General features: G+C 39.4%; 1 protein-coding gene across 2 annotated transcripts in view; it reads left to right on the forward strand.

Moving 5' to 3' along the window:
* Window positions 1-8,063, forward strand: part of fam120b (family with sequence similarity 120B) — a 61,316-nt gene extending 53,253 nt beyond the window's left edge. For both annotated transcript variants that reach the window (XM_041250730.1, XM_041250731.1), the window contains exons 9-11: window positions 2,035-2,166; window positions 7,408-7,468; window positions 7,679-8,063. In XM_041250730.1, the coding sequence (XP_041106664.1) occupies window positions 2,035-2,166; window positions 7,408-7,468; window positions 7,679-7,718 (233 nt within the window). In that variant the 3' untranslated portion in view covers window positions 7,719-8,063. The remainder of the gene's footprint in view (window positions 1-2,034; window positions 2,167-7,407; window positions 7,469-7,678) is intronic.
* Window positions 8,064-11,822: the final 3,759 nt, after the last annotated feature.

Here is an 11,822-nt window from a genome sequence, read left to right on the forward strand (position 1 = left end):
TCTTCATGCAAGGGGTGGTTGATATGACATCGTCATTATTAAATTGTCCAGTAATAAAAAGATATAACCAATCCACTAAACTTAACAAAAGTGTTTATATCTTTTAATAAATAATCTTTTAAATTCTTATAAATAGCAAGGCTATCCCACTATGTATCTACTGTGTATATTAAAATGCTCTCAAAGACTGTGCTGTTGTTTTGAGGACAAACAGGGCTTTCCTCTTGAACTAGGCACCACCCACTGTCCTTTTCAAATACTACAATTGCAGTTATTTCTTGACATAGTCGATATTTTGCTATAACTATAGCTTTCCTTGGTTTCCTTTAATGGTGCAGTCTTCTATTCTAAGTAACATCACAACAAAAATAAAATTAGGGTGCTTTTAATGTTTAATTCTTGCACTGCCATCCTTGGTCTTGTGGTTGTTTAAGTTTAGGAGTAAAATCTTTTTAGTTTCTAATTCTATCCATCTGTTGGTTCTCTCACTATTATGCAGTTCAAAGTTACACCATTGAAGTCCACTGGTCTGGTGGCTGTCCTGACCACAGCACCATCTGGTTGTGATAATCTGGTGTCTAATTAGCTTTTTGAATTTAGTAAATAGCTTGATTTTAAAATATTATAGTTTTTTTTTCATTGTTTCTCATTCTCCTGCCTTGTGTTTTTGTCCTTTGTTCCCTTTTACAAAACGTACAGTAAAACCTGTCCTATCCGATCCTGTAAGATTAACGTATGGACCTCTGGCATGTGTCATTTAGTGATGCAAACTGCTCGTTGCACATTTTGTTAAGGTTCTAAAACAGTTAAATTAATCTCTTAACAGGACATAATGGATTCAGTTGCAGATAAAAAATAAATAAAAGGCGGTGCATTTGGGACTTCACTTTCACTTTTTACATTTTGTCTCTTTACATAACTGCCCAGTTTAACCGTGTTAAATAAAAGAAAGCAATGGATTAATAAAATGACTGTACTGTTAAAAAGCTCAAACAAGATTGTTTTGCTGACCTCCAAAGCCAGTTTGTGATTGTGTGTGTGCTTTCTGTTGTTGCTTCTGTCTCGGGTTAACACAAACAGCGCAAAAAAACAACAATGGATTACTTTGGCATTGACTGTTTGTGGAATGCTGTTTTGTAAAGTATCGTATAGTGTACTTTCTGTACTATATTTTGGTGATTTAGATGCACTGATGTACCTGACATTGTTAAGTTATAATTAGGGCTTTTGATTTTCTTTTTTAATGGACAAAACACTCCGATTTCAAAAAAATAAAATTGGTGTATAGCCAATAAACACAGAAAAAAAAAAAAAAAGCATACTTCAAAAAAAAAACTGAAACAAACTACCTTTCGACGTGCAGCTGGGCAATGTCCCTCCTTTCTGACTTGCATTTATCATTGATTTGTTCTGAATACTTTCACCCCACTACTGAATGGCAGCGCATTCCCACGTTTCTATTGGAAACTTTGCTTACAAGATTTTTAATTAGGAATGGAGGCTTGTTCATAGGATTTAAAGCTGTATTACAGTTAAGATACGGAGGCTTTAAAACAGAATTACAAATTGTGGCTAAATTTAAAAAAAATGCCTGCACACAAAAACCCCAGAGGATGGTGCCTATGACCATAAGGATTTCATTGTGGAAGACAGCAGTGGTAAGAAGGTACAACTTAAGTGTGCTGTTGAGTCACTACTATACATATTTTGACAGAAAAAGACACCTAAGCATTTTGGAAAGTAACCGAGAACAATAATTTCATACAGTATATAAAAAGCAAACAACCCGGAAAAAAAAACAAAAAAAAACATAAAACTCGGAAATAGCTAAAAATAAGCAACTGCAGCATAGAATAATGACTCCATTTGAGATACAACATTATTATATATCCAGTGCACCCCGGGAATCAATTAAACCAGATATGACAGGTTCTACTGTATTCTTTAAATAATACAAGTATTAAGTAGTATCCTAGAAGTGAATGTTTCAGATGACATGACATTCCTCTTGAAATTGTCTTGTGTCTTTCTCAGCGAAACAGGCATGTAGCAGTTATCATGCAAGAGATGGAGGACCCCATTCCCACAAAGGGCAAAGACAGTTCTTTCCTCCTCAAAATGATCCCTGTACTTCTGGATTTCAATTGAGTCCTTCACGGACTCAAGGTATGTGAACACTTTTGTCTTTTTTTTTTATGCCTGTCATTTTAATATAAACTCATGTTTCTGAAAATGTACAACTCCATTTTCCTCTGAGTAGGGGTGATAAACAATGGTGCATAGTATTGTGACAGTGGTTTTGATCGTGATATATGACCTAATACAGTACCTAGCTTTTTCTAGTCCATAAAATGGTTGTTTGGTGATGAATGTTCTGCCTAAATCTTGAAAGTTTTTGCTTTTAATTAAATAGTTAATCATTAACCCTTTGTCGGACCAGGTCAGACATTACAATTTTCCCTTTCTAGTCCGATGTCGGACCCTGTCTGACATCTTCAAAAAGACGTCAAGCACAGGTCTCTAGTGGTTTTTTCATTGGAAAAAGCCGAGAAAACCTTTTAGTGGCCAAGTGAGACCGATAGGAGCCGAGAGAAGACAAAAAAAAAAAAAAAGCGGCGTATCTGAGCAATACACAGAGGCCCTGCATCACAGAGATGACACGGACGTAAACAAAGAAGAAAGCTGCTTCAGCATCCAACGCTCAAAGAATATCACAGACATGCAGAGCTTTTTGAGATGTTATAGTAATAAAATAATGACTTGGATCGCATTATTGAGAAGTTTGGTGATAAAACGAGGATTTATCGGTATGCACGACTATGAAGAGATGTGAAAAATACAGCGAACAAGGGATAGGGCTTGGCTGGAGATGCAATGCTGAGTGTCCTTTACTGTGGGTACAGTGTGTTTTAAACCTGTTTTACTCTGAAAAAAATATATTGTAAAAATATATATCGTGTAAAATAAACAGTGCGTGTTAAAATAAATTGAACCTGACAAGAGCTGAATAAATGGACTGTAAAGGGTTAAACATAATGAAAAATAGGTCATCAGGACCATCACATCGTATCCTAACCTGCTGCACAGTACATGTAATGTGTATTATACAATAAAACTCACTTTTGTGTATGTAATTTTACAGAGCTGCCACCACCACAGTGTTTTTGATTTTCTCAATCAAGTTTCATTACCTGTTCCCTTTCAATGCGAAATGTAGCCACTATCTAATGGGTTTTTACCTCCTAAGAGGTAAAGACCTCGAAACCTGAATATTATATTCAAAGCTGCTCAGCCGAGCCTATGACGCAGTCATTCCCACCCGCAAGGGTACAGGAGGACTGCACGCACAGATCTTTGCGCCATTTTCCCTTTCAAGACTGACCTGACGGGAAATTTTTGCTAATTATCGTTTTTACATAATTTATGCAGTATTTAATATATGCTGTAATCATTTTTTTTTTAATTAATTACCTACTACAGCCTGTTGTTTGTTATGTCCTGCAGCGACCTTGTGCCACTCATGAAGCCAGCGACTTGAGTCGCTCCTTCCCAGGTGTGCGCTCCTCACAGGCTGCTTAGCTTCAGCTGGAGTTAAATAAAAATTCTCTTTTTAAGTGAGAAACGTTTATTTTCTGAACTATAATTGTTATTACTGTTTTCTGTGTAGAAATATTTTTATCGTATTTTCAGTGTTTTTTTTTTTTTTTTTTACAGGAATACGCGCTTCGGTTGAGATTGCTTGCAGTCTCATTCCTCATTATTTCACTGCCGTTTTTGTTGACTGCTTTTGGATCACTATTACGAGGGCTGTTAGTACCCCTAATAAGCAGGCTTTCCTTAGTTTCCGGCCACGGTACCGTACTGACCGATGCTACAGTCACTGAACTGGTAATGTCCCAGTTTTGACCTGCTTCTGACTGGTGCTTGCATCCCTGGTCCAGTACAAAGCCGGTCTTGTTCGGGTCTTGCCCTGTTGCTGTTGCAGATTGAGGCAGCACCTGTACATTGTTTACTGTACACGCATTGCTACTTGCATCATGCCCGAGTTCTTTTTTTTTATCCCTGCGACACATGCAAGGCCAATCTGCCTGTTGAAGACAAGCAGTGTCTCTTACACCTGCGCAGCGCTCTTCCCCATCACCCTCTGGTAGAGTGGTGGCTGCATCCTAACGCCACGGCTCTGTGCCAAGGGAGATCAGACAACACACCCGGAAAAGTAGCCCACGTAGGAAGCCTTCTTCACGGTCTTCCTCATCCTCTGCTTCTCCTCCTCCCCCGAAGAAGAAGAAGAAGAATCTCGATTGCTGTTCCGAGCGATTGGCGGACTCAGAGCAGATGGAGAAGCTCTGGGCAGGTTGTCCCTGGGTGGTATGTGGTGTGTAGATAAATACACTTATAGTCACTGTCTCAAGGTGCAAACAAAGTTGATATTCCATTACGTGAGTAAACACAACACAAACACAGCCCCACACAAACAGTTCCCCACAGTCCCAATCACCACTATTTACAGAATATACAGTATCCTTGCGGGATGGAAGCGTCCACCTTCTGCTACAGTCTTCCCTTATTCAAGCCAACAGCTCCTCGTCAATTCTTTATGACCAAACACTAGTTGATCAACTCCATAGAAAAACATTGGCTTTGAGGAATGCGCAACTTGAAACACCTGTGTTAATTGCCTTTCCCGAGATGGCCTCTGCAAGTCGACTCTATATTTAAGGTATGTTCCATCGTGGTGCGGACCTGCGGGATGATAGCTCTATTATCACCACCTGTCGAGAGGCAAGATTTTACCCCACCTTCTTACCTTCACCCTGCCACACAGCTGTTTCCCACAGAGGCTGTTTTGGGGCCCCAGGTGACAATGAGCGCAGATTGGCAACAGGATGACATGCTGTCAATCGCCACCTCTGAGGAGGTGGGCGAACAGGTGCTAGCATTACCGTCTGAGGACGTGGCGTCCAGACAGCACACCCCCTGCGGTTAAGCTCTCCCTGTCTGCAGAGCTTCTACCTCTGATCAAGAGGACCACTGCAGTCTTGCAAGTGCCCTGGCCTACAGAGGTGGGACAAGGCAGTCCATCTTTGATGATGAGCCTACCACCTCTCTGTGTCCCCCCCAGTGCACTTGTATTTTCTTTTTGAAATCCAGTTGTCATGGTGTCACACAGATACAGCTCCTGCTATTTCCTGGTCGATGAACACCGTATATAGGGTGCATGATGCGGAGAAGTTGGGCCCTGCTCAATTTACATCAGTGTAGGCTTCAATTGCCGCTGAGCTATTCGCATGACAGTTGGAGGAAGGGTTCAATCCCAGGTACTTCCTAGTGCCCAAACGGGATGGTGGGCTTAGGCTAATCCTCGACCTCAGACAGGTCAACCTGTATGTGAAGCAAAGGAGCTTCAAAATGTTGATGATGCAACAGCTGTTGCAGTCAATCAGGCCGGGCGACTGGTTCTCCACGGTGAACCTCAAAGTAGCCTATTTCCACATCCCCATAAAACCGGCAAACAGGAAGAACCTACAGTTCGTCTTTCAGGGAACAGCGTATGAGTTCTGTGTCTTGCCATATGGCCTCTCTAGTTTCCTGTGCCTTTTCGAACTGCATGGAAGCTATCCACCCCCATTGAGTACTCAATTATCTGGATGACTGACTCATTTGTGCCCAGCCTCCAGCACAGGCAGAGGCCCACACGGAACTTGTTACCGGCAACCTTCAACGGTTGGGCCTTACAGTGAATCCAGCTTCTCAGACTGCCTAATATCTAGGAGTGTGCTTGGATGCCAGGTCCGTGCTGTCCACTCTTTCGGACGGCAGAGTGCAGAGAGCAACCACCTGTTTGGAGCTCTGTTTCAGCTCAACAGAGCGCTAGTGATAGTGACATTCCAGAAACTTCTGGGCTTGAAGGCATCAGCTTGCTTTACATCAACCACCAGAGAGGCCTCAGGTTGCCTTGGCCCGCAAACTTTTGCTCTGGGCACAAGAGAACCTCCTCATTGCGGGCAGTGCATCTACTTGGAGTGACAAACTACATTAAAGGTCTATGTGGCAGAAATTTTGGCTTGCCATGTCTCCCCGGGAGCTCACTTCCTGGCAGGGCAATTTTTGAAAAAAGCTTGGCGGCTTCAGGCGCCAATGGCGGGTATTGTTCCTCACTGCCCAAGCACTGCGACCTGCTCAAGCAGGCGTGGGGTACTTTTGTGGCATCTTGACCATCAAGTCTACAGCTCTGGTTCTGGCCCCTGAACGACTACATTTGAGACGTCTGGGTCTGTCTAATAGGGTTACTGACACCCTGCAAAATGCCAGAGCAGCATCCATGTGTTCCAAGTACGGGTGCAAATGGGGCGTCTTTCAGACTTGGTGCCTGCCTCAGGGGTTCGACCCCACGACCTGTCCCATGGCAGTAATACTGCAATTTTTGCAGGACCTGCTTAACAAGAGGAAATCCACCTCTACATTAAAGGTCTATCTGGCAGCTATTTCAGGATGCCAAAACTTACTCCTAGTCACTTCCTGGTGTGGCAGTTTTTTAATGGTGGCTTTCTTGCTTGCAAAGACAAAGACATATGCAATGCAGCGGTGTGGGCTACTCCCCATACTTTCACTTGGTTCTACAGACTTAATGTTGTCGATCCTCAAAACCCTGGCTTGGAACTGGAGTGTTAAGGGTGGCTTCTCATTCAACCCTTACAACACAGGCACAGAGGTGAGTTTCTACCTAGTTTTTTAGCCCTAGCTACTTGTTACTGGGGTTCCTAATGGTAACGCACAAGGCAGCCTCTCAGCTTAGTGTTGTAGCAATCCTGTCGTTCTGCAATATTGCTCTTGCAATGGCTTTGGCACACTTACCCATTAGGTAATGGTTACATTTGTTACATAAAGGGAACGTTTCAAGTACGAAATGGTTCCCTGTAATAGAAATGTACCTATTAACCTTTAAGGTCACTGCATCAATTGCAGCAGACTTGAAGGAAAAATAACACTGAGATCTGTGCAAGAAGTCATTTTTTATACCCTCAGGGATGGGCATGACTGCGTCACAGGCTCTGATGAGCAGCTTTGGTATATCTACTCAGGTTACGGGGTCTTTAGGAGGTAATGGTTATATTTCTTTCATGGAACCAGGGTTATGATAATTACCAAACATTTCACTGGATTATTGTTTTTAACATCTGTCCATATCAATGATGAGATAGTTGTATTGTATGATTATTTATATATTTACTTCATTTTTACAAACTATTCCATCAGCGATGATATTCCCCATACATTATGACCCCTTATTGTGTATGCTTTTAAAAACAAATGGCCAATTACTTTGTTTTTGTTTATTTTTTTGAGGAAAGAAATATAGGAAGGTACTGTGAATTCCCTTTTGATTTTTAACATGTCTATCCCCAGAACAAAGACATAGGCCAAGATACAGAGCCCAAAACAGACAGAGGATCCAGCTTGCTCCCCGGTAAGTTAAGCAAATTCTTAGAGATCCTACACGTCTTGCTTATCAGAGAACTACAGTTATGTAGTAAATAGCCAAAGCAGAAAATGTTTTTCCAAAGAGAGGCTGCTCTTACACGGTAGCATATGAAATTCCACCAACACAGTTTTAGTTCAAAACTTAACTAACAATGTTTTTTTTTTTTTTGTTTGTTTGTTTTTCTTCTTAATGTAGCTGGCCACAATATCAAAACCCTCATCCTGGCTGGTCCTAATGGAGAACCTGCAATATGGAAACATTGAAGACTTGTGGAAGACTTGTATACAAGTAATTACCAATGGTGGTTCACCAGTAAACACTGAAAGTATATGTGGAGCAAACTCTCAGCATTTATGATCTATCAGTTCAATTGTTATTATTTTTTAATTAAAGTATTTTGACATTTATCTTGAAGCACCTAAAATGCTGGGGAAAAAAAAAAAAAAAAAACTATAATTCCAATTTCTACAGTGCTTCAGATTATTTGATTTTGTGGAATGGAAAACTGTTTTATTGGCCCTTATATTGTTGCAGTAATAACATTAAATTAATTAATCAATAAACACATTCAAATAAGACCTTTCTTTCAAGACTAGTTTTTGGTCTATCTGTGGTTTTGTGGCTATCAGTCAAAAAGTAGTGGGAGTGGGGTACACAATGTATATTTCTTATTGAACATTATTGTGTGGTTTCTCAGATCCCGATTAGTGCTAATCTTGGATTACATAATATTGCTTTAGGTAATGAAGTCCAAGGTTAATGCTGGTCAATGCCTGTGAAATCAGTTATTAGTTATTTGCAAATAACTTATAATTAGAAAATGTAGCTGTAAGACAGTTTGGCTGTGACCGGGGTTCGATTAACCACAGGTAGAATTATTTTAGTTTAAATGGGCCGAATGGCCTCTTCTCATTTGTACATTTTCTTAGTTTCTTATAGTTGGAAATTAAGTCAAGATAGACTAAGGACAGAAGGAAGTTCACACTTCTCACACAGAGAGTAGTGAGGGTATGGGATGGGTTAGCAGTCATTTTGCTGATGCAGAATCACTTGGTTCTTTTAAGACTCAGCTTAGATGGGCCGAATTGTCTACTCTCGTTAGTACATTTTCTTGTGTAACTAAACTCTGGCTGTCTTTTGGGCACAAGTGTGTAATGCCTCTGGGAAGAAAATATAACAAAAGTACTATTTTATAAAGCTGTTTTTACATCCAAAAATATATTTTTACAAAGAAAAATGTAAAAATGTGATTTGTATTTTTAAAGTAAATGAGTTTTTGAAACTTAAGAGTTATTTCAGATAAATTAGTTGTGGTCTCTACTAATCCACTAGTCTTATCTCTAATAATGCAGTGTGTTTTTAAATGACTTGGAAAATTCCACGGCCGTTTAGTTTGTTGCATGCACTTTATTGAGCCTCCAGACCAGTGACAGAAGAATGCAACATAGTATCCAAGGCTTGCAGTTTAATGCGTTGGATAACCAGTGTACAATTCTTTACACTGCCCCCCTGTGCAGTATAGAATTGATTTTAAGATTGTGCTTTTAACTTACAAGGCCCTAAATGGATTAGCACCTAGTTATTTGCAGAAGTTACTGACCCTGTATCTTCCAAATCACATTCTGAGGATGTGGGGCTGCTGGTTACTTCTACGGTCAACAAAAGCCACACAGGAGGCAGGGCTTTTTCTTGTAGCACTCCTAAATAATGGAGTGCTCTGCCTTTGTTGTTTCAGGGATGCTGGGACCGTTACAATTTTCAAGTCAAGACTAAAAACGCACTTTTATAAAATGGCTTTCTTATCTTAGTGGGTTTTAACTTAACTTTTAAAATGGCTGCTTTTGTATTATCTGCACAGGTATTCTGTTTTGTTTTGCAGGTAATATGTTGCCCACAGAGGGCAGTAAAATGTGCACTGGGTGCAATACAGCATGTCACATTGGGAATGCTGTTTGGGGCAACAAAATACCTGCTAAACAAGAATACTACCATTAATACTCCTATAAAGTATTTAGTTTTAGCACATATACTAAAAATGGTAACAGAGATTACACATACAAAGTCCGGAGCTAGATCTGAACCCTATCCAATGGTACTTTTTGAAGGACGGAATTAAATGCAATTATGTCTTCCTTGACAGTGATTCAGGTTTCTTTGTAGGAAAACTAGATTGCTGTGCTAAAAATAGCTGAGACCATTCCAAAATGAATACAAGCTGTGATCAAGGCCCGTGGAAGTCCCACAAAGTATTGAGATTTCCAAATGACTAAATACTTTTTGTGAGCGTTGATGTGTAGACTGTTGAGTTATTTTAGTACAGTATATGCAACAAAGGCAGTCCATTGTGGTATTTTTATACAGATATGTTTTTCACTAACAGCACATGCTGGGAGAAAGAAATATATGATTTGTTTTGGTTTCTGGTATTCCCTGACCACAAAGAATGTGAAAAGTAGAAGGGGCTTGTGTTGTTTGTGTTCTTTTGTCTCTTTTTTTGTGCACCACCTCTATTTGCTAAATATGTAAGATACACCATTCTCATTTCTAAAATAGATACTTACAGTACATGTGAATGATAAACCTAATGTATTCTTTAGAAGTATTTGACTAACCCAAAAAATTACTATTATTTAGTAAGTGTTGTAATATACTATATATGTGTAAACCGTGAATGTTTGAGAATGTACAAATAATCAAGAAACACAACCACCTGCCATCCACCTGGTGGAACAAATTGAAAAAAAAATTTAAAAAAACAAACCCTTCTTCTAGATATGGTAGTTATTGTATAACCCAACATTTAAACTAACCTGATATATTTTCTGGAATCTGATCAAGGGAGTCAGCAGTCACATCCACTTGACTAGGAGAACACCTGCTATCGAGCTAATCATGTAGTTCATTGAAAATCACTGCAGCCTGAAACTCCCCTATGACCAGCCAGCTGTAAGGTATCCCATTTACCAGAACAGGCTGTTAAGTTGAAAATGAAATAGTTTTAAAATCTGTATAACAAAGATGTTACATTCCTGTAAGAAAAACAGAAACATTTGTTGCTGCAGCACAGATTGTGGATCAAGTGGATGTTAAAATGAAGAGGGGCAGATAGAGCATACGTGCCAAAATGTTCTTAGTATGCAGTGAAATAAGTAATTAGTGCCAGATGATCCCTTATCTTTGAACCCTCTGGCTTACTTTGTATCCAATTAGACAGCAGTCATATTGTTGTCTTTCAGAGGCTTTCAATGGTATATATTTTGGTTAACTTTGGATTGCAATTCGCCACCAAAGTAATGTTTAAGACTTCAATCAGACAGTCTGTACTTTAAAGATGGACACATGTGATGAGCCTGCCCTAGAAACAGATAGTAACAATTAATAGGGAGTTTCTTATTCTTCTTTTCTAAGGACTGACATGTTTTGTTGCCAGTCTGCATCAACAGCTGCAGAGTTTGCATTCAGACTGCCAGGAAGAATGCAGATCAGGCAGTTAGTCTGGAGATACAATATGCCATATTTTCAAAGCATTTACTCCAGTCCTTAATTAACTCTCATTATCCCTTTAGCATTCTTAACTTGTTTGTTTCTAATTAAAGACTGGCATAAATGTTTTTAAAATGTGCCCTTATGGCTCTAAAGGGTTGTGTCAGTTCTCGTTTTTACAGTTTGTAAATATGAAGTTTAATGATTGGTACCAGTACAATTTGATATTTTCAAGATACAGAGCTGTTTTAACTTCAAGGTTCAGAAGTTATTGTTTCACCTTTTATTCAGGCTTCAAAATTATATTGTATGTCCTGATTGTGTTTGCATTGCTTGGCATATTAAAATTATCAATGAACCAAATACGAGTACAACAGCCCTGAACTTAAATATATGTAATTAACATACAATGTAAATAAATAAAAAGGCTTGTTCATGCTGTCACAGGGAAGCATGAGTATGTAAATTTATCTGCCACATGCGTTTTAGCTGGGACGAACATGGCATTTTCATGTTCCGATATTCGTTCAATATTTAGATATTGGTTCTGATATTTGTTCATTTTAAAAATGGTATCAAAGCCATTGTATGTAACACTGTATTAAAGTTGAAAAATATTGCAGAAGTAATAAAGGCCTGTCACAAAGACGGCTGCAGTGGATGTCATCAGACCAGAACCAGGAACCAACACAAAATAAACAGAGAGGTAGAGTTTTGGTGAAGCTGAGCGCTTGCTTGCGCTCAGCGTTTAATAAATGAACAGGCAGAAAATAAAAGGTTGTAAGACAAACAAAACACAGGACACGGCACTTTAGCCAAAATAAAGAGACAAACAAAATGGACTACACAGACAAAT

Source organism: Polyodon spathula, chromosome 5 (genome assembly GCF_017654505.1).
Source record: "Polyodon spathula isolate WHYD16114869_AA chromosome 5, ASM1765450v1, whole genome shotgun sequence".
Classification (NCBI taxonomy): domain Eukaryota; kingdom Metazoa; phylum Chordata; class Actinopteri; order Acipenseriformes; family Polyodontidae; genus Polyodon; species Polyodon spathula.